Source organism: Hemicordylus capensis, chromosome 4 (genome assembly GCF_027244095.1).
Source record: "Hemicordylus capensis ecotype Gifberg chromosome 4, rHemCap1.1.pri, whole genome shotgun sequence".
Classification (NCBI taxonomy): domain Eukaryota; kingdom Metazoa; phylum Chordata; class Lepidosauria; order Squamata; family Cordylidae; genus Hemicordylus; species Hemicordylus capensis.
In genome coordinates this window covers 83,265,496-83,288,784 of record NC_069660.1, presented here as the reverse complement: position 1 = coordinate 83,288,784, position 23,289 = coordinate 83,265,496, and the positions used below count along the sequence as shown (strand labels likewise).

At 43.8% G+C, this 23,289-nt stretch overlaps 1 protein-coding gene across 2 annotated transcripts in view; it reads right to left on the bottom strand.

Moving 5' to 3' along the window:
- Positions 1 to 23,077, bottom strand: part of IPO13 (importin 13) — a 57,415-nt gene extending 34,338 nt beyond the window's left edge. Inside the window, exons 1-2 of one of the 2 annotated variants that reach the window (XM_053249773.1) lie at positions 21,881 to 23,077; positions 5,348 to 6,084 (exon numbers count right to left, since the gene is read on the bottom strand). In XM_053249773.1, the coding sequence (XP_053105748.1) occupies positions 5,348 to 6,084; positions 21,881 to 21,946 (803 nt within the window). In that variant the 5' untranslated portion in view covers positions 21,947 to 23,077. The remainder of the gene's footprint in view (positions 1 to 5,347; positions 6,085 to 21,880) is intronic. The other variant, XM_053249774.1, reaches the window with a different exon arrangement.
- Between the last annotated feature and the right edge of the window lie 212 nt (positions 23,078 to 23,289).

Sequence of the window (23,289 nt, the reverse complement as noted above, 5' to 3'; positions counted from 1 at the left end):
TACCTTTAAGGCTTGGATGGCCAGGGATGAGGAGGTCTGGAGAGATGAGAGTGCTTTGGACCTAGAATCTCCTGGTGAGAAGCAGTCTTGCCCCGCTCCCTGACTGTTGGTAGAGGAATAGGGTGACAATTAACCCCCATCACCAGCACTTCTGATGCCACTTCCACAGCCTATGAACAGGATCAGAGGAAGAGAGGTGGTTGGATACTGTGATTCCAAGCCAGTGTGTGACAGCGTCTAAATGCAAGATAGCCATGTCTCCTACATTCTAAACTTCTGAAGAAGGGTGCTGCTTCTAACAAGTAGAATATGCCAGGCCAGCTCAGATGCCAATGCCAACTTTTCCTGTTTTCATAGTTTTAATTTATTTTTGTTTAATTTAAAATATTTCTATACCGCCCAAAACTTGCGTCTCTGGGTGGTTTACAATTAAAATAATTTAGAACATTAAATCAATGAACAATTAAAATCATTTAAAAGATTAAAACATTTAAAACCCAGTATTAAAATTATTTAAAACTATAAATCTAATTAAAAGCCTGGGTGAATAAACGTGTCTTCAATACCTTTTTAAATGTTGCCAGAGATGGGGAGGCTCTTATTTCAACAGGGAGCACATTCAAAAGTCCAGGGGCTGCAACAGAAAAGGCTCATTCCCAAATAGCTGCCAGATGAGTTGGCGGCAGCTGCAGGCGAACCTCTTCAGATGATCTTAGCATGGTGAAGACAACATTCTCTTAAATACTCACAGCTTAAGCTGTTTAGGGCTTTATAGGTAATGAAGCACCTTGTGATTTGCCCAGAAACGTATCAGCAGCCACTGCAATTCCTTCAAGACAGGAGTAATATGGTCTCTCCTAGATGACCCAGAGACCAACCTGGCTGCTGCGTTCTGAACCAAATGCAGTTTCCAGACTACGTACAAAGGCAACCCCACATAGAGAACATTGCAGTAATCCAGCCTAGCAGATGTACCACTGTTTTGAGGTCGTTCATCTCAAGAAACAGGTGCAGCTAGAGTATCACCCGAAGCTGATAAAAAGCACCCCTGGCCACCGACTCAACCTGGGACACCAGGGGGAGGTTCGGATCCAGAAGCACCCCCAGACTGCGTGCCTGTTCCTTCCTGGGGAGTGTAACCCCATCTAGGACCAGCAAACCAGAATAGTCTCCCGAGTTTCAACCACACACAATAAGTACCTCCATCTTATCTGGATTCAGCCTCAGTTTATTCTCCCTCATCCAGCCCATTACTGCCTCCAGGCGGGCGTTTAGGGAAGTTATGCCTTCTCCTGATGATGTTGATATGGAGAAATAGATTTGGGTCTCATCAGCATATTGATAACACCCTGAACCAAATCCCCTGATGATCTCTCCCAGCAGTTTCATGTACATTTTACCTGCAAACCACTCTTAAATTCTTATGTACCACAGACTACTTCTTGGTTTGGTTGTCCTGTGTGGACAGTTACATTTTCCTTTGAAATAAACTCTACATTCAGAAGCAGATATATAGATTCAGGGGTAATGGGAAGAACTGCTAAGTAGCAGGTTGATGTTGCTATATTTCATGCTTTATGTCAGAGGCATTTTAACATCAAGGACCATTTTCTTTCATCCTATGTGTTTGGTATAGCTACATAGGAAGGCAAAATCAGTTTTAATTCAGTATTTGTTAGATTTTCCCCTGGAAAACCTTTCAGTGTTTTTCTCCATTTTCAGTGTGGATTTGAAGACTATACTTAAAGAATTAAACACTTTTCAAAGCCTTCCATAATAATAGTTATACACAGAAGAGATCTATTCTTTCCACATCAAGGCCATGCGTCCTGCATTTCGACACAGTGATTTCTGGATATAGTTTCTTACTGAACAAAATATATGGTCTGGCATTCTTTGTCCTACCCATCTGCATGTTTAATTGAATATTTCATCTAGTAGGAAATTAATTTTAGCTCCCACATGGTCTCTATGGGAAATGCATTATAATTGGTCCTGTTCAATCATGATGTCAGGCATATCAAATTTCCAGATAGTCATTTTATATAGAGAGGCAGGTTCTTAGAGGAAAGACTTACTTTTCATATTGAATTAATTCTGTATACCAACTGACCAGTTGCATGCTGCAAAACTGTTCCTTGAGCGACAGAAACCAGATCTACTTTCTGAGCATCCATTTTTAATTTTCTCCAATGCTAGGAATACTCCTGTTCTCTTGTGTGTTTTTAAAATAAATGCTTCATTTTACAAAATTTACTGTTGTGCTTTGCTATGATATTGGAGGTTATTGTGTTGTACTGCATTGCATTTTACAGCAATTTATAGTTTGTTTCTTTTAATAACATCTGATGTAAGCTGCCATGGATACAGAATGGTGGCATATAAATCTTTTAAAGAAATTCTGCTCAGAGACAAGCTGTCTCTCTGCATCCCTATACAGCAGGCCTACCCAAAATATGGCCCGCAGGCCGCAAGGCCTTTTTTCCTTGGCCAGTGGGGCCATTCTGCTTGTCCCACCCTCCTTCCTCCTGACCCGAACCTCCGTGTATTTATTGTTAAATTTTTCTTTAAATTTCTGCCGCTGCACAGCTGAGGGATGGCTGCCAGCGGGTGAGCCAGGAGTAGTTCTTCTCTCCCCCCATCGGTAGCGGCTCCCAGAGCGATGAAGGACCTGCTGTTTGGCCCCGTGTCTCTTCCCAACTGCGAGGTGCGCCTGGGTAGTGGAAAGATAGTTGCAAGCCTGGCTTGAGACCATCTCTCCACTGTGCAGGCACACGCCTCGCAGTTGGGAAGAGACATGGGGCCAAATGGCAGGCCCTGTGTCACTCTGGGAGCCACCGCCGCCACGGAGGAAGGAGAGGACTACTTCTGGCTCACCCCCCAGCAGCCATCCCTCAGCCACATGGCGGCAGAAATTTAAAAGAAAAAGCACAGACATTTGGCAGGATGGGATGGCTCCTCTCATAAAGCCTACACTTTCTTGCCCTCTCTCTCAAGCCAAGCCTCCTGCCCCATTCTTTCCCTCTCTCCATTCTCTCTCTCTCTCACACATCAAGCCTCCTGCCCCATCCTTTCTCTTTCTTTCCCCGCCCTCTCAAGTCAAGCCTCCTGCCACATCCTTTCCCTCTTTCTTGCCCCTCTCCCCCTCCTCTCAAGCCGTCTGCTGCCCCATCCTTTCCCTCTCTCCCTTCTGATCAAAGTATAATAATCTTATCCAAAATTATGAGAAAAATTTCTAATTTTTCCCCTTACAAGTGCTCCATATTAAGTGTGATGATTTGGCAGAGGTGGAAAGGAAGAACAATGCATTTTATTATGTATTCTGTACAGATTATATTGTATTTATTGCATTAGAATGAATTTTAATTCAATTTATTTTATATTAATTTAAATTAAGCTTGGCTTGCCACAACTTCAAAAGTTAAATTTTGATTAAACTCATTTTAATTAATTTCACTTTAATTTGATTTAATTAACTGAGTGATATTAAGTGTTACTTTAATAATCAGCACCTTAAAAATTGACCTCAGCCCCCATGAGCCAAGTCACGGTCGGTTTCAGCCCACCAGGTCATTTGAGTTGTGCATGTCTGCTATATGATGAAGTCAGCTGAGTAAAACAGTGTTTCAGAAGTGACCGGGACAGACTGGACTGCCCAGAGCCCAGTAACTAGGACATAAATCCCCTAGCACTAAATGATTCCCGATTTGCAGGTTTCACATTTTCTATCAGACTTGGTTTAAATGTGGCGGATGGCAGAAGTAAGTTTAACTTGGAATTTAGAATCAGCACTAAAGCGGATTAGCAAATACCCTTTCTAATCCAGTTTAGAAGTCATGGCCAGGATGCACTTGAGTGAAAGTGAAATAATTACTTTGTGAACACACCTGACTTCATAACACAAACATGGCAATTGCCATCTGCCAAGAAATAACGCTGGAAAAAGACACCATGATCCAAACCCATGCACAGCCAAGATTGAGTGTTAAGCCATTCCTAGCCATTGATCATCCTGCGTCCTCTCAAAGTCTCCAGAGAAAGAGATTCTTTAACTCCCCTGGAAAATTTGTTCTAATGCACCTTTATTTTTATGAAGACCATCTTCCAAGATCCAATCCAAATCCTACCTATTTCAGCTTGATTCTGCTCTTTCCTTCAGGGACACTAGTAAATAATTTACTTTGCCATTTGTTTAGTTACTTAAAAACTGGAATCACATTCTCTGTAATTTTCTCCCTAGGTTGTAAAAATTATACATTACAAACCTATAATACTTGATGTCATCAACAGTTCTGCCTCTTAAGGAACCGCAGCACCAGCTTTCTCTGCAAACATGCTGCTGTAAGTCTTGTTCCCAAACACTGAGTATATTGTTTCTTCTACCAGTAAGGGGGGTGATGGATGAAGGAAGCATTTGCCAATTATGATAGGCTCTGTCAGCTAACAGGATCTTCCCAGTTTGTTCATTATGTTCATCCCCAAACCATACCAAACATAGTCACAAGAGGTGCAGCACCTATTAGTAATTGCTAATAGGAACTGGCTGGAAGTGGCTGCTGTGCGTATGCACGAGAGCGCTAGTCACTTCCGGTCCACGACGTATTGAGGTGGCAAGGAGGTACGCTGCTGCTCTGGTGGGAACATTTCTGAAAACAACGCCAGTGAAGGAAACACCGGGGAGTGTGTGTGTGTGAGAGCACCCTCCCCAGTCCTTAAAGTTATCCCCAACCCCTTCGAACCGGCAGCCACTGGCTCAGTACACATCTCTAGGACACGGCTGCAAATCCAAGCTCTCTGGCTGCTCTGTAAACTCTGCTGCAGCTTACTAGAAGATTCACAAGATCCTTCCCTAGCAGCTGGGTTAAAACAACTGCATGTGTAGTTGCTCTTGTAGATTGGCTATGGCTCCAGAATGTCAAGATTTGAAGCTCAATAGTTCAAAACCGGATGCTTTTGGCCCAATTTCAGGGCTGCGCAATTCTGTTTTTATGAGCTAACATGAACTAATGCAAAAACAAAATGACAAAAGATATCCAAGCTTGCTTACAAATAATTGTTCCAATTAATCAGTTCCCTGCTCTCATCCTTTCAAACCTGCCTACTCCTGAAAGCCTACAAATATCACAAATCGGCCTCTGTCTATACCCTCTGTTCAAGCAGCAACTTCCTGTGGATAAAAACCTCTCCCCTGCGCGTTGGAATCTCTGGGCTAGGAACAAAATGTGGCTGCTGAGGGTTGATGGAAGCCCAGTTAACACACAAACACCCTTGATAAGTTGCATATGGAAACATGCAACTTACAGCAGAGGCCACAAATCCTATATAACAGTGAGAGACCAACACTTACCTCTGAGCATCAGGCTGGGAAATTGCATTAACAATGGCCTCTACAGCTGTGTCAAAGAGTTCTGGCTCACGCAGGGAAGTGAAGGCTGCCTGGATCAAGTTCTCACACTCCATCAAAGGGATCTCCAGCTGTACCCAGCTGGAGAAGCATTTCAGCACCTTCTGTTTAATGAAGCTGGGAGAGTCTTGCTGCTGCAACAGTTGCTCAAGCAGGGGGAAAACAGAACTGCACTCCTGAGCCAAGACACCACGTACCTGCCCCTTACGGTACTGAGGCAGTCGGCTAGTCTGGAACTCCTCAGGCAGGACAGTCAGCAGCTCCAGGAGCGCAAGGCACCGTGCTTGCCCATCCACATTAGAATCCTCTGCCTGAAACATGCGCACCATGTCAGCAACAGCACACGGCCATGCTTCTGGCATCATGTTCAGTGCCAATGAAGCCAGTGCCACACAAAGCCGGGTAAGCACAATCTTGGAACCACTAGCAAAATGGGTTATCTGGCTGAAGAGCTGTGATTTGAGGCTCTCATACTGGTCAGCTGGGATGTCATTCCAGTAGCGCGAGATCTTGATGTGGAGGGCACTAGCTCCAAAGTACTGAATCTCAGGCACTTTGTCCATGTCGAGTAGCAGCCAACTGAAGTGCCAGGCTTGTGGTGAGACCTGGGCTTGCATCAGCCATTTCTGAGCCAGGTTCTTGTTTTCAATGTTGGGGTCATAATACAACTGGTGGAGTGCCTGCAAGGTAGGAGACAGCAACTTATTAACAGTTCTTTATATCTTCACAGGACAGTAAGAAGTCAAACCTAGGCCCATCATCACCTGGGGTCCAAAATATTAACCCTCTCCATATTATGAATAATAGCTCAGCTTCACAGTCCTACAAAAGGGTTCTCTCCTACCATATCTGCCTTATACTCTTTGGACAGTCGGAAGACAAATATTACAGCTATGGAAGTAATACTGGACACCAATATAATCGTGGACCTAGAATCACAAGAGAAGAGACTCAGGATAAGAGTGCTCCAGCTTAGCCAATGTGAAAAGCCATGAGCTGGAATTAGAACGGTTAATTAAAACCTCACAACATGAGACAAAGAAATTAGCAGCTCTTTTTTTGTTACTCAATGAAGGTCTAAACTAGACATTAAAACATCAGACCTGTGTTTTAGAATCCAGATTGCCAGTGAAGAGATATAAAGTCAGAGGAAGCTGGGGCAGTTTCATGTGGAAAAGAAATGGGTGGAAGGGGCATGGTGAATCCTTTTTGTCCACACACTGCTCCTTCCCTCAATGCTGTCTCCAGCTGCTTTTCTACAGACTGGGATCCAAGATGCCTGAATTCCACACCATAGATCACTTACTTGCTGCACACACAATGCAACATTCCCTTTCAATCAAATCAAATGCCCCTTTTGTTTATATATTTAACGTGGGAATAGCAGTTTGGCTTGCCTTGCTTCTTTCTGAACATTTTCTACTGGATATGGTAGAACTGGATAAGTAAAAGGGGAGATTCAAGGCTGAAGAAGAACAAACCTTGTAAGGTTAGCCTAGTTCACATTCTCTTTTTTACATAACTAGTACATTATTGTGGGCCACTCGCTCTGAAAATAAGATTTGAATACTAAAAATGTTTTAAAGTAGATAGCATGTCAGCTTGGCAAACACGAGCTAGAATTTCACATGCACAATGGGAGGAATGACAATTTTTGTCAATTCTCCCCTTCCTTCTGCAGCTCTGTGCCACCACAAAGAAACACCAGAAAGTCCCACAACCCTCATGGATATCTTTTCTGGAAGCACAGTGGGCTGCAGACAGGAGAGGTTGACAAAAAATGTCCTCCTCTATTGCACATGCATACAACTTTCAGCACATGCATCAGCAATCGGTCACAAAAGGATGCACCAGGCTGCTAATCAGCATGCGGGCTTTATGCAAACACACAAACCAGAGCATGAACATTGCATATATGAAAATGCAGCACGGACGGCATCCCCTCCTCGTGCAAATCTATAGCATACCACATATATCCCTATCTACTACTACCCACAAAGAACCAGCAAAAGGGCAAGAGTCTAAATTGTTTAGTTACTGACCATGTTTTTGATCAAGGCTTACATTTTTAAGGGACTAGAAAACTCCTAGGAGTCACTGGGGGATATGATTTTGAAGACGAAGGAATAAAAACGAGGATGGTTTTCCCAATGGAGGAAAGTAAACAGCCTTTGCCCCGATTCACATTTGGAATGATCTGGAGTCCAAAGTAAATAGAGGGGAAGTCAAATGTGTAGATAACTCCAAGTTATTCAGGAAATCCCAATGAGATTATGAAGAGCTCCAGAACAATCTCTCCAAATTGGATGAAAGTGCAATGAAATGACAGATGAGCTTAAACAGAAACAAGTGCAAACTGCTGCACACAGGAACAAAACAAGAAACAAATTCCGACCTCACATATGCACTGAGGGGATCTGAACAAGCTGTGACTACCCAGGAAAGAAAACTCAGGGTTGAGTGCCCAGAAGACAAACAACTGGGTGTGTTAAAGCAGTTGGCAATTAAGAAAGGGACTGAAAATAAAACAGCAAACATCATAGTGCTTTTATACACATCTGTGGTACAACCACATTTAGAATACTGTGCAATATTCTGATCACTCATCTCAAAAATATCACAGAGCTAGAGAAGGTAGAGGAAAAGGGGCAAAAAAGATGATCAAGAATTTGGAATACTTTCCCTTAGAGAGGCTCCATAGATGGTTTTGCTTCATTTACATGGAATAAGATGTCTAGATAATGGCCACAGGAGACAAAGATCAAGCAAGTGATGGGGTGAAACAGGTGCCTAATTTCAATCTACAGAACAATCTCTGTGGTGCAGCCTATCCTCAGATCAGCCTATCCTGACAGAATTTACTTCAGATGACTTGACTGAATTAATATTGCTGAATGCATGTCTTACACATGAGCCTACTCACACATTGAGATCCTCGAAGACACTGCTCCAAGTGCCCTCCTCCATCTGAAGTACAATGGGTAGGGAAGGCTTTTTCCATAGTACATAGGAAGCTGCCTTATAGAGAGTCAGACCACTGGTCCATCTAGCATAGTATTGTCTATACTGACTGGCAGCAACTTTCCAAGGTTTCTTCCTATCTGAAGATGCCAAGGATTGAACCTGGGACTTCCTTGCATGATGCTCTTCCACTGAGTTAAGGCCCCATCCCCTAAGGGGAATATCTTACAACAGTCACATGTAGTCACCCACCCAAATGCAAACCAAGGCAGACCCTGTTTAGCAAAGGGGGGAATTCTTGTTCATTACCACAAGACCAGCTCTCCACCCCTAGTAGTGCCAACCCTGTGGAACTCCTCCTTTGGAATGCGCACTTCTTCACTGTTGCCTTTTAGGTGGCTGGCTAAGTTAGAGTTGTTTCATCAGGTCTTGGGGGTTGTATGATGGTTCTGGTGTGGATTTGTATTTACTTGCTGTGTTAACATGTCTTGCTGTCTTGATATCACAGATTTTTCCTAGCTGTTTTGATTATGTTATCTATATATTATTTCCAAAACTGCTTATGATCCTTAACAGATAAGAGAACTGGAGTGCCTGTGGGTGAGTGGAGGCTACTACCAGACTCAGAGTGACCAACAGATATGTCTTTCACAAAAATCTGAAGAAAAACCCACCAAAAAAACCCCAAACTGCCCCTATGTCAGTCAATGGAATAGAATGTTCATGGACACAGGTAGTTAAGCAGGTGGGCGGAGCTAGTGGAACTCAGCAAAAAGAGTGGGAAATTTCCCATCTTGAACAATCCCTTCTGCTTTAGAGTGGGAAAGTTCTCTCTAACAGTCTCCACAGAAGAAAATGCTGAAACTCCATGGCTTCCTCAGCAGTCAGGTAACTCTCTTCCATTTCTGAAGGCCACAGTTAATCTCTTGGGGTGATGAAGTATTGCCCTGCAAAGTGCTGGTGGGCAAGTTTTGAGGGAGTTTCCTCACAACTCCCTAGCTTTATGGGAACACTCTAGGAGGTTCAGATAACCACAGTAAGACTTAACAGAAGAAATGTGCCTTAGCCCATTCTGTAGCAGTTACACAAAATTGAAGAGCCCTGCTTCTTAATATTAACTCTTAAAGCTTTAGAATGAAAAGGAGGTGGGATCAAGCACTAGTGCTCCATCACCTCCAACCCCCCCCCCCCCCCGAAAACAGGAAAAACAACTTTTCACATGAAGTAAGACTCAAATTAAAGCAAGGTTCAAATTAAATCAACTTTTGTTTTTTCACCATGTTAAGCCACAGGCTCCATGTAACATGCACACCAGAGATGTAGTGCAACATTGTGTGACAGGTCCATACTTGTACTTCAATGATCTTGTGAGATTTTAAGTAGAAAGGTGGATTAAAACATTTTCATAAAACATAAGCATTTGAGCTTCTCCACATCACCTTCAATCTCTCTCATTCCTGAATTATAAAGTTATTTAGTTCCATCGAACCCCAGCACAACATCCCTCCCATGGCTGTTGCCGATGTCTACCATATATTTCTTTTTACACTGTGAGCCCTTTGGAGACAGGAAACTATCTTTATTATTATTATTATTTTTCTATGCAATCTGCTTTGGAAACTTTTGTTGAAAAACAGTAGAGGAGTAGTAATATTTAGAAGATCTAGGGTTAGGGCTGCACAACTTCGGCCCTCCAGCTGTTTTGGGGCTACAACTCCCATGATCCCCAGCCCCAATAGCCAATAGTCAGGTACGATGGGATTTGTAGCCCAGCATCTGCAGCCCTAATCTAGGTGGATTTGCTTTAGTTCTATTCTACCTATATGCTCTTTCCAAGGCACCAAGTGCTCCTACAGCAACACATTTCTTGTAACATTCTGACACAGGGAACAAGCCAACACAATGATGCTGTGTATGTTTAGAGGACCTGGCAAGCAAAGCCTACACTTCCTGGGCTTGATGATCTCTCACACACTTACTATATGTAGTCATCACATAAATGACACAGACACAAGCAGAAATACATCTGAGTTGAATTCCTGCCCAAGCGAATCCAGTTCTTCATGCTACAATCTCCCTGCACATGTGTGCCTGCTCAGTTGGGATCTCAAGCCTCCTGAGAATGTATGTTGCCACTGTTTGAGCCTGCAGAATGCTTCCTAAGCAAGCAGCACTCATGTGTCCATGCCTCAAGTCAGAAGCAGCAAGCAAGGGCGTTGTGGAGCTCTTGCCAAAAGGGAAAAAAAGCACCTTTAACACTGGCATCAACTGCTGTTCAGTTCTGAAACTAGGTCCATGGACTCAAAACCAAAAGAACTGGCATGCATAGTGCTCAGTCCTGTGCATAAGGAAACAAGAACAGAATGGAGAGTCATAAGAGGCCTGACGTGTTATGCTATTCTTGGGCCAATACCCGAGATGGAAAACCATGTAATATTATATCTTGAAAGCCGCCCAACATACAGGATGGACTTTCTGTGCAATAGGGTAATGTTTCTACAGTACAACGAATACATCTGGAGGATGAGCATCAAACGACAGGGGAACACTAGTATTTCAGCTGTTCAGGAAACATATGTGACAAATAGAACCCTGAAATGATATCCAAAGGAGGACTGCTATATTTTCTTGGATTTCAGAGAGCACAAGGTATAACCTCTGTGTACATTTAAGCAACATTGGTGTAAATTCAAAACTTTCGAGTTTTGATGCTTAAGAAAACAGACTAGTAGCAGCTGTCATGAGCTTCATGTCCCTGGTGCAGTGCCTCCTTTGAGCTTTGGTAGCTCAAGAAAATAGCAGTTTGTCTCCTTGACAGCATTAAGTAAATAACAGCAAGTGAAATCCTCAAAGTCCCAGAGACTGAGGAATAAGTGAGAGAAGGGCCTTGCAGCAAAGATCTGTGATTAAAAATAGCATGAATATATGAGGTCACTCTGGGTCAATCCTATACACCTCTGCCCACCACATCTTCCATCTTGTGTTGTGATACAATGTGTCTCCCTAGAACCACATAAAAGTAAGATGCAATCATTTGAGAGTTATTGCTTCTTACTCTGCCAAGTTAGAAGGAACTACCTCTCACTCAGGGTATGGTCTTCTAACCCAGTGACCTAGCCCCAGCAGACCCAATGAACCAAAGAGGGACTCTGCTGCTATCTCTGCAGTGAATTGCACTTCTCACTTCTGGAAGGTATTATTCTGGGTTGCATTCCTTTCAACTCTACCCAACCCGCCCAGCCAGCATCCTGATCCTCTCAGCAGCACAGCCAATTGCCACCAAGCAACAGAAACCATAGCAACAAAAGCATCATCTGCTCACTCAGGCAAAGTCGTAGACCTCTCCACTAAAGCACAGAGGGTGTCGACAATCTGAATGGGAGGGAGGAAGGATGTTGAGCAGTGCCCTGCCTCTGCAGCACTGAGCCCTGACAGCTGCCACCAGTCTCAGAGCTGTCACTAGCCAAGTCTTCTCTGTAGGTCAAATGCATATTCCTCCTACCCACCTGAACTAAACTGACACCATATTATATAGCTCTCTACACACAAGCTGCTAGACAACTTAGCAGCCAGTGTCTTTCTCCAACAAGAGTGAAAAACACTGCAGGCACTATCCCCCATCTTCTGTCCCCATAGAATATAGCACACTGTCACTTTACAAATAGCAAAGCACATTACAGAGAAAGATAGGGCAGCTTTCAATGCCAATGGATCATCAAAGCAAGGGAATGGGACAGTGGCAGTGATCAAGCTAATTCAACAGCAAAAGAGTACTTCATGGCATTTGTTACCATTAGAACAATGTATGTTAAGACCTTCTGAAAGCTCAACATATAAAAGGGCAGAGCAAAGCAAACATATGGAGCCATACTATGTACAAGCAGTGACCTGCATTACTGAGAGTCCTTCAGAATTTAGGGATAGGACACAAGTTTTAAGGCTCAAGCTGCAATATCACTAAAGCCTGAAATGTAGAAGTAACAGAAGTAAAAGAACAGCGATGATCTCAAGCTTAAAGTCCAAACAAAAGAGCATTTACAGAGTGAAGATGGAGAGAAAGGAAACCAGGAGATTAGGACCATCTTAAGAACTTGCACTCCCCACTTCTGAGTAGCATGACTTGTGACCTTGTGAAGGGAAAGTACTTTTTGCAGTACAGTATCTGCTGATTTACAAATATGCAGGAAGAGCAGGTAAAAAGGTAAGGTGGAAAACAACCTGGCAATGCTGGTACTACAGCAGCATCAAGTATCCAAAAACCACAGTGGTACACTTGCAACCCAAATCCACAACTGCTTCCTGCTAGCCAATTAAAAAAGACACTACCAAATTCAAACTGCACAAACTCTTCCTTTCAGGTGCCTTCTGCCATAAGAGTTTAGATAAAGAGTAGCATAATCATCCATTTGTGGCTATTAAGGAAACACCTGTTGTACACTGTCAAATAGGAGTACATGAACCTCAAGAGAACGGGTTGGCTCTTTGCTTGGCACAGCAGAGTAGCATAGCCCATAAAAATAGCTAGCCTGTACAATACTGTCATCTTTGTGAACAAATTCAGATATACACTTTGAAGATAGAAGCCCCATTGTCTATGAGCACTGACATCTTGTAAAACAGGAACAAAGATCTCTGTGTTAGTTAGTTAGTTAGTTACACAGACACAGTCAGACAGGTGTTATTGACTGGTTTGTTTTATCCAGACATTGAGTCCTTCCCAAGGACCTAGGATGGCTGGATTTTATTATCAATGTTGTTGCTGCTGTTCTAGATATCGTCGCAGAATATAGGCTGTTCCCATTAAAGTTGTTTTTTGTAATTGGCTGATGGTGATTTCTGTGGCCCCTATGGTGTTGAGGTGCTCTTCAAGGTCTTTTGGAACTGCACCCAGGGCGCCAATTGCCACTGGGATTATTTTGGTCTTTTTCTGCCACAGCCTTTCCATTTCAATTTGTAGATCTTTGTATTTTGTGATTTTTTCTATTTCTTTTTCTTCTATTCTGCTATCCCCTGATATTGCTATGTCGATTATTTTAACTTGTTTTTCTTTCTTCTCGACTACACTTATATCTGGTGTATTGTGTGGCAGATGTTTGTCTGTTTGTAGTCGGAAGTCCCATAATATTTTTGCATCTTCATTTTCAACAACTTTTTCAATTGTATGGTCCCACCAATTTTTGGCTACAGGTAGCTTGTATTTTTTGCAGATGTACCAGTGTTTCATCCCTGCTACCTTGTCATGCCTTTGTTTGTAGTCAGTCTGCGATCTTTTTACAACAGCTGATTAGGTCGTCCACGGTTTCATCTGCTTCTTTACAAAGGTGGTACTTGCTGTTTGTTGTTGATTTTTCAACTTTTGCTCTTATTGCATTTGTTCTTAGTGTGTGTTCTTGCGCAGCCAGTATTAAACCCTCTGTTTCTTTCTTCAAGTTGCCATTCTTAAGCCATTGCCAGGTCTTGGTGATGTCTGATTTTCCACTTATATTGTGCAAATATTGACCATGCAGTGGCTTATTTCTCCATTTTTCTGCTCAGTTCTTGACTTGTTCTTTCTTGTAGGCCTGCTTTGTTTCATTGGTGTTGAATAGTTTATCATTATTGACCACTTGAAGTGCATCTTCTTCACTGTCCTTGATATATTCTTCAAGGCCTCTTTTCTCTTCCTCTACTGTTTGATGGACTTGCAGCATTCTTCTTCCACCTGAGCTGCAAGGGAGGTATAGCCTATCTACATCACTGCGGGGGTGTAGAGCATGATTGATGGTCATTATTTTCCTGGTCTTACGATCTAGCGTCTCTAGCTCTGCCTGGGTCCAGTCTATTATTCCTGCAGTGTACCTGATAACAGGTATAGCCCAGGTGTTTATGGCTTCTATGGTGTTCCTGCCATTGAGTTTGGACTTTAGGATTTTTCTAACTCTCCTGATGTATTCACTTCCAATTTTTCTTTTAACTTCAGTGTGTGTGATGTTATCAGCCTGGAGAATGCCCAAGTATTTGTAATGTTCTTTCTCTTCCAGGTTCTTGATCTTGCTTCCATTGGGCAGTTCTATTCCTTCGCTTTTTGTTATTTTTCCTCTGTTCATTATTAATGCAGCACATTTGTCTAGTCCAAATTCCATTGCTATATTATTATTACTATTATTATTTAACATTTATATCCCGCTCTTCCTCCAAAAAGCCCAGAGCAGTGTACTACATACTTGAGTTTCTCTTTCACAACAACCCTGTGAAGTAGGTTAGGCTGAGAGAGAAGTGACTGGCCCAGAGTCGCCTAGCTCGTTTCATGGCTGAATGGGGATTTGAACTCTGGTCTCCCCAGTCCTAGTCCAGCACTCTAACCACTACACCACACAGGCTCTCATTAAACCAAAGAGGATTCAGGTACTAACAACAATGTATGCAAGATCTTCTACAAACACAACATATAATGGGCAGAGCAAAGCAAACTTATGGAGCCACTATATGTACAAGCAGTGGCTTGCTCTCCTGCAGATGTCCCAGGTACCTGGCCTTGGGGAATTCATTTTTAGCCAATGCTAGCACAGGGTTGTCTCAACCTACCTAGAGCTCATAGAGCCAAATGACTGTCAGGAAGGTATGTTTCCGTACCTGCCTCATTGCTACTCCAATCAGCACCACTTCCAGGGCTGAATCTAGACACTCCATCAATTGTGGCTTTGCATTAATAGAGGAGCCATGTGCCATATTGTGATTCCTAAAGTCAGACAATGATCTAACAAGACACAGACAGCAGAACCTCAGCAAAGATTTGCACTAGTGGCCATTAGCTTTTTGAAGGAATTTGAACTTCCATTTGAAATGAAACTCCCCCATAGCCTTCGAAGCCCACTGAAGAATTAGACAGACCAGGAAAGTTACTCCCAGTTTCACAGAGGGTGGGACTCTCCACCCTGTTTCGGCAACAGTAAACCAGCAACAGCAAAGAGGCAGATTCTCTTGTATATCTATTGCCCAGTGTGAAAGCAGCTATCTCAGCTGTCACATCACCCAGTCCAGTGGCTCACCACTTCAATTTAAAGACATGGAAACCAAACCTTTCTATCCAGGGAGGAGAGCTTGGTGTCAGTTCCTAGATGATCTAGCCCACAACTTCAGATACACTTATGCCCGCAGAATAAAGGAGAAGAACAGAGAACATGAAGAAAGAGTGCTGAAAGACAGGCACAGAAGAAAGAACCCTTGCATAGCATAAGCAGAGATAAGAGCTGCTTTGGGAAAAGACAGAACAAATCAAACTGAAGTCAGTACAGAAGTTTCAACTGAAGCAACATGGGGCACAGTAATATTATAAAAGCAATTCTTAGGAAAGGGCAAATGCCTGTCTCCTGACACTTTGCTGCTAAATATAATATGGGTTTTCCAAACAAATCAGCCCTACAGAAGGCTATGCATGAGTAGAAAAGGACCAATCACACACATTGTGGCCAACAGCTTAGGACATTCCACCATAAGCTAATAAAAAGCTATGCAGCAAACCAGGAGGAACTTTCTCTTTGAAGCCCACTCCTCTTAGAATCAAAACATTTATCACAAGACAGATTAGCCTTTGGCTGGGCAAGGTGGAATGCTTCTTTCTTTGCCTACATAATTGGAAGATATTTATTATTATTATTTATTAATAATAATAATACACTTTGTTAGCCACCCCATAACAAATTGCTCTCTTGTTCGTAGCAATATAAACCTAGACACTAAGATAATTTCTCTTATATCTCCTCATCTAAGCCTCAAGACAGGAGTGCTCCAACTAGTTCTTGGTATGGTTGCTGAACTAGGACAAACTCAAAATAATAAAAGGAAAAGCAATCCCAGACCATCATCACCCCAAAGCACACACACTGCCTTGGCATTCTGTGCTTGACTAAGGTGCTGAACAATTCCCTGTTTATAGCAGAAGTGTCAAGTGTCATGGGGCAAGGAGAGAAGAGTGTACTCCTCAGTTCATCTCATTGGTTAGAATACTGTGCTTACAATGTAACTGATACACAGACCATGAAGTATTGCACTAGCCAGATTATAACTTGGAAACTCTAGTTTTCTTCTGGTGTGGTTCTTGTGACTTTACCAAATGATTGAGAAAAACTCATCAAGTGAATTTTTCTCCATATCCCATGCTAGGAAAGGCTTCACAGCTAAACTTCTGAAACTACTGTACCATTTCCTCAGTTCAGGGTGAAAGCCATTTGTTATGGCTACAAATTCAAGTCAACGAAGCAGGCCATTTGTGGTAACAGTTTGAGTACTTGGCATGACTAATCATAAGGTGGCTTTCTCCTAGATGCCAGATCTAGAAGGTGGGGCTACAAGATGCAGATAAAATGCTGAGGAAAACAGCCTCCTGCATTCAGAACTTCTTCCCTAGAGTGAGACCGAACATTACAAGGAAAATTTTAAAATAGACATGCTTCTGGTTTCTTTAATTTTTCATCAGTCCTATATAGGAAAAAAGGAAAGGCTGTGCCATCAAGTCGGTGTCAACTCCTGGTGACCACAGAGCCATGTTGTTTTCTTGGTAGAATACAGGAGTGGTTTACCATTGCCTTCTCCCACGCAGTATGAGGTGATGCCTTTCAGCACTTTCCTATATCGCTGCTGCCTCAATATAGGAGTTTCCCATATTCTAGGAAACACACCAGCCGGGATCCTATATACCTGTGTGAAAAGTTAATCTGGCTAGACTGTGACAAAGGAATGTCTGCTTGCACTCTAGCTGAGAGGGTGAAAAGGCCTGTCTAAGAAAAAAGAAAAACTGTCTTGGACATTGCAACACATATATATTATGTTCTGTATGCTAGGAACACACATTCGCTGGCTGGTATGCTCTTTTGAGGCAATTTCTCACATGCCCGACTGTATGATTTTTTACTTCTTTAAGGACATTCTAAAGTTCTGCTTCAGACAATTCTGAAGTTCTGGCCCAGATAAGCCTTTACTTGTTTTCCTGCACTGAATAAAGGGTGCAAATTCAACTCCTGCATGTGATAACTAGGCCCATCTTTAGGTCTAAATATCTGGTACAGTGATTGGCAACAAACCATTAAGAGCTAGTGCAAAAGCTGACTAGCCTACTGCTACCCAGTCAGATCAGGAATGTGACCATGTTGGCTCAACGAGATCAATGCCAGGAGCTGCAACACCTGCCATAACAGGAAGCCCCAGACCCATATTTGACTATCATTACAAGAGTACTCACAAACCATATGAAATGTTACAGCATCTGAATCTGCTCTGGCAAGCCATCACTTCCTGCCACTTGCAGCAAAAGCAGCTCAGGCTGGATAGGCAGGTGCATGGCAGATTCAGCAGAAATCTGCACAGTTGAAGACTTGCAGCTTGACCCTAACCTTCTAATGCTTAGTGCAGCATGAACTGGGCATCAATTCAGTCTACTGTGGCACTCTTCCCTCAGCCAGCCAGCCAGCCAGCCAACCTCCATCCTGGTAACACAGCACTGTATCTTACAGGAAAGCTTGTTACAGGCAGTCCTGAACAGCGAAGCAAGAAGAGCTGAGGCAGGTTGGGGGATGGGAAGCCAAAGCATCCTTCAGAGACTGCTGCTCCTGCCCTTCCCAGCATGATCAGGAACCATTCTGGTATATTCCTGATAGTTCTAACTTCTACGCACCCACTCCCCAGCACATGCTGAGTTAGTCACCACCTGGGGGATGCTGACCTTTCCGGATGTCAACATTTGCTCTACCGGTCAGCACACACAAAGAAACTGCCTGTGCATTCCCGCCAGGGGAATTCTAAAGTAGCATTACCCAGTAGCAGATTAGGCCACAGAAGTCAGCACTGCTACATAACTCTGAAGAAAGGAGCTAAAGGGTGTTTGATATGCACTGTGAAAATGGGAGATTTTAGCAGCATGGCCTCAAGGCTTGCACTACTAGAAATCTGCCATTCTGGCCATACAGCTCTTAATCCAGAAAGGAGGCAGGCAAGTCATATGCAATAACAGAGTTTGCCTTTGTGAGAAGCAAGCCAATATCTGGGTTTGTTAGGAAGAATTCCATCTCCAAGAAGAGTTCCCACCAGTGAACTGTCTCAAGCCTGTTTCATAGCTTAACACAGACAGAAAGTGAAACAGGGAGTGGCTACTCTTGTGCTGCTGCATGCACAATAGGCAGCGAAGGCTGGCTAAAGCCAGCTGAAGATGATAGGCTCCTCACGGAGTACTCCTCAAAGCCACATCAGTGAGAACAGAAGATGTGCCTTCTTTAAAAGAAAAAAGTCTAATTTCTTGTAAAAGTCTCATATTTTTACACACCGCCCTTATAGAAAATCATTTCAAGGAGGCTATTATTTAACAGGAATTGAGAGAAAAGTAGGGATGTGCACCTAATTGCTTCGGTGCACATCTAAGGGTTGTGTGGGGTTCCCTTAAGAGGAGGCAAGCAGGTCCTACCTACCTGCCTGTCCTGCAAGTCCCTGCGGCAAGGCATTTTAGAGGAGCAAGCAGCACAAGCTGCTGCTTGCATTGAAGTCTTTCAGTAACAATAGTGCTGCAGCAGGCTGGTGGGGGCTTGGAGGACGGGCAGGTAGGGCCTGCTCACCTCCTCTTAAGAGAACCCTGTGTTTAGGTGCCAGGGAGCAGAAGTGTTTTGGCGCCTCTATTTCGGGCTGAGCCTGTGTGCATCCTGGGATACTTTTGGGGGGTTGTTTTGTTGATTGTTTGTTTTAAGATTCTGTACCAAAGTATCTCAATTTCAGCCAACTAACACATTATACAAGTTGTGTAAGTTATACAAATTATTAATTCTATTTCTCACAGACAAGAGAAGGAACAAAGAACTATGCTGGCCACTGAACTCTAACCCCCTAGTGACTGAGAAAATTATTAAGTCTGCTCTGCTTTCAGACATTTCACTGGATATTGCTCACACGTTTTCAAACCTATCTTTACAACTTTAAAGGCTAGAATTTTGCTTTTTTGGTAAAAGAAAAACCAAGATTCTCAGGATGAATTCTACATACACCCAATACCATATTTCAGTTATTTTCCTGGCATTCGTATGGAATTGCCGACCACACAAAGACTTGCCGATATTTCTCAAAGTAATATCCTTGAAAACCCTCTTATATCAGCTGAGCTCATGCTTTTCTAATGTAGACATGCTGACTTTAACTCTGACAGCAGGCAAAACTCTCTTCCTTCATAGGTTTTTTTTTTTTTGGTATTAAGTAATAGTTAAGACAGTGACTATCAATCTGACTAGATTAAATCTCAATGACATATCACAGATTGCCCCACTAAATAAGATGGAGCCTCAAAGAAAACTCATTTTCCTTCAACAGTACCCATAGCCAGGCTCATCCTCCTTCGCTCTCCCTATTAATGTGGGAAAACCTACAGACATCCCTTTCAGTTTGGAGGCAGATATAGCTAGCCTAGCATGGTGGCTATGAGTGCAAGTTATGATGAGGAATCACTTGTTCAGCCATGAAATCAACAGCTGACCTCAAACCACTGTTCTTAGTCTCAGCACTATCTGCAACATGGGAATAATAATATTTGCCTACCTTAGAGGATTGTTGTAAGAATTAGAAACAACACATACAAAGCATTTTGGACACTAATTAAATCCATTATTATATTTACAAAATTAGGATCCTGTCACCAACAACATTTCAGAAATATATGCAAAAGTACAGCAGTGGAGGATTGTGGAACAACTGCACAGGTAAGTTGCTTTTCAGTCCTCATAAGAGTGATGATATCCACTATTGCAAATATATGTGTCAGTAGAACTGTGTATGTTTACAGAATTCACGTGAATAACCGATTACCCTTCAAATACAGCTGAAACATTGCTTTCAATGGCATTATATAGCAAAGTTTCCACATCATTCAAGTCTTCTGAAAAACAAGCACTCCGGGTTTGCTAGCATTAAAGTACTTTGCCATTCAGATTTCTAGCTGCTCCTTGGCGTGCCAAAAAGGAATGCGACGAGCAAAAGATAGAAGAGAGATCTATTCTCACTCTTCTGTCCCACCATATTTTCTGTTATTGAAGACACAGGAGACATTTAAATGGCTTTGCAATGCTGCAGGGAGTGACAGCAGCATTAGTATGGGTGTGTGCTTTTCTTATCCAGTGGATGCTAATTAACTCTTATTGATGCCTGCAGAATTCCTGTGGAAGAGGAGACTGTGTGGGTACTCATTTCTCACTGAACTTTGTTCATGGTACCAATACTTCAATACAAAGGAATTATGTTTCTCCCTTTGCCAACTTTTATAAGTACACACCAAAATTCTGAGGAAGTTTCATACTCTCTTCACTCACCTAGGAGTTGGCGTGCAGAGCAGATAAATTAATCTCAAGAGAGGTAGTTTGGGAACAGCAGAGAGATTTTCTGTTCCAATAATTTGCAGCTTCCACCAACTGTCCAAATCTCACTTTTGCCTTGAACTGCACTGCACTAAGACAACAACCAGGGCTAGTCGGCTTCAGAGGATGGAGATAAAACCAAGGAAACTGCAACTGTAGGCCCAGCTTTCCTAGTTCACACACACAATACTCCCATAACATAAATTCCTTTGAACTATAATATTGGTATGATAAACAAAGCCCAGTGACAGATGAATATTCACACAACCTCATCTTCCACAGGAAACTCCCAAACATCAATATGGGTAATTAAGGCCTTTACCAATGGATAAGAAAAGCACACACACACCCATGCTGCTGTCACTCCTCTCAGCATTGCAATGCTATTTAAGTTTCTCTTGTGTCTGAAAGAACACTTACATACACAACAAAGGGAGAAGTGGCAAATGAAAACACATCTGCCAGAAAAATAAGAGGGTCAGAAGTTCTCCCTACCAGACAAAAATTCATCTTTCAGGTGACTTTCTAAAAGGCATAAAGTAGTAATAAAGCACTAGGAGAAAGAGATCCGACTACACTGTGCTATAGGTTCAGGGGAATAGCAGGATACACCTTGGATACACTGCAAGGGTAAATGCTAGGGCATCACTTCTGCAAGTGCCATGATGCCATCTCAAGCCTGCAGAAGAGAGCCAGTCTCTGGCCAAGTCCATCATAATACTCTCCCAGGAGGAACTGGCAGGGTGGAAAGGATCCCAAGTCCTCACACAAGGAGCAAGACCTCTGCCATTTCAAAAAAGAGGGGTCAATGGGATTCAGGGGTCACAGCAGTGCAAATGACACACTGAAGACAGAGTCAGGAGCCAATAATGTGCCCAGGGCAGCTCTCATCTCTTGGAGAAGATCAAGGCAGAGCAACTATATCAATTGAATAGATGAGGTATCACAAGGCTGTTTTGGCACCCAGACAGGATCATTTCTGCCAGAGGGGAGTACAATGGAACTCCTCCTAATCCCAGGCATGGAAGCCCATAAAATATACTGGGTTGTAACATCGCAGGACACTTCCCTCCCCGAATAAGGCACAGGAATGCAAACCACACATGGCAGGTGGAAACAGCCACCCCTCCCCACCCCGGCTGCGCACTGCCCTCACCTTCTCCACATTCTCCACCGTGAATTCCAGGCTCTGCTGAGGGGCAGGCTCCCCTCGGCGCTCCATGGTGCTTGCACGTTGACGGGCTATGCCTCGCCCTCACCCGGCACTGGGGCTCGGCTACACTGGGGGAGGCAGCGGCAACAGCGGCATCTCGAGTAGGGGTGGCGGGAAGGGAAGAGAACAGCAGCCCCCCAATGGGTAAAGTATCCCCCCCGCAATAAAATGGGCTCTAGAGGAAGGCGGGGGGATCCGTGTGTCAGCCTGCCAGTGGAGGGGGGTTTTTTTTAGGTGTTTTTTTAAAAGGGGGTGGGCTGCCTCCTTGGTTCTTACCTAATGGGGGTGAAGAGGGTTGAGGGTGTCTGTCAGCTTCTCCGCAAGACTGGGAGGGGCGAGTCTGTCTGTCCCTAGAGGGGAAAAGGAGGGGCGGCTTCTACCTGCCTGTCCTCAGCTGGGGAAGGAAGAGGGAGGGAACAGTCCTCCAGCAGCCTCAGGGCAAACCCACACTACCTGCTTTAGCCCCAGCGGAGAGGGCAGCAGCCTATCTCTGCGCCCCCAAGCAGAACAACGGGTGGGAGAAGGAACCCGACAGACTGCCGCCAATTTTCGGGGTGGAGGAAGTGAAGGGGGACCTGCCTGCCTGTCCTTCTGCCCTTAATGGCGGAGGGGGTTCATCGTGCCCATCGTTCACCGGAAGGGGGGGCGGGGGTTACATGTATGCCTGCCTCTCCTACTCGCCCAGTCCTCCGCTATGCGCTCAGCTCTTCCCAGGCGGGTCGGTCTCTCTGCCTGAGGCTGCAACCACCGCCGCCGCCTTCCCAGCCGCGCAGTCGGACTAATTGACTGACAGTTGGGCCGGGCACCCAGCAAGGCAACCAAAGAGAGGGGGAGGCCCTCATACGCAACCGGGCTGTCCACGCCAAAGGCCCGCCTGCTGGCTCATTCACTTCCCTCTCTTTCAGGCGCGCCGAACGAACACCCGCTCCTTCGTCTAAGGACCAACTTTGTCTTTTGGATCATGGGGATTGTAGTTCCTAGGCCCCTGGCGTGACAGGAACGGGGCAGGGCGAAGGAAGAGGCATGGGAGATGTAGTTCTTGTAATGGAGAATCTCTATTACACCCCCTGGTGGGGGAAATGGTGAATCTTGGCTCAATGAAGAGCTCCTGTGAGAACTGGAAGGTAGAATTGATTGGAGGCGGAATGGTCAGATACGTTGTGGCATCACCAGGCGACAAGGTTCTAAAGGGGTGGAGCCGTGTTAGTCTTTTGCAGTAGAAAGAAGGGCGCTTAAAGAAGCAAGGGCGCTTACAAATGTATTTCGTGGACCACTGGAGCCTAGTTCATTAAATGCATGAAATATTAACCTCGGTTAGCCGAGATAGATAAGGGCGGTTTCTCCAGGGGGCG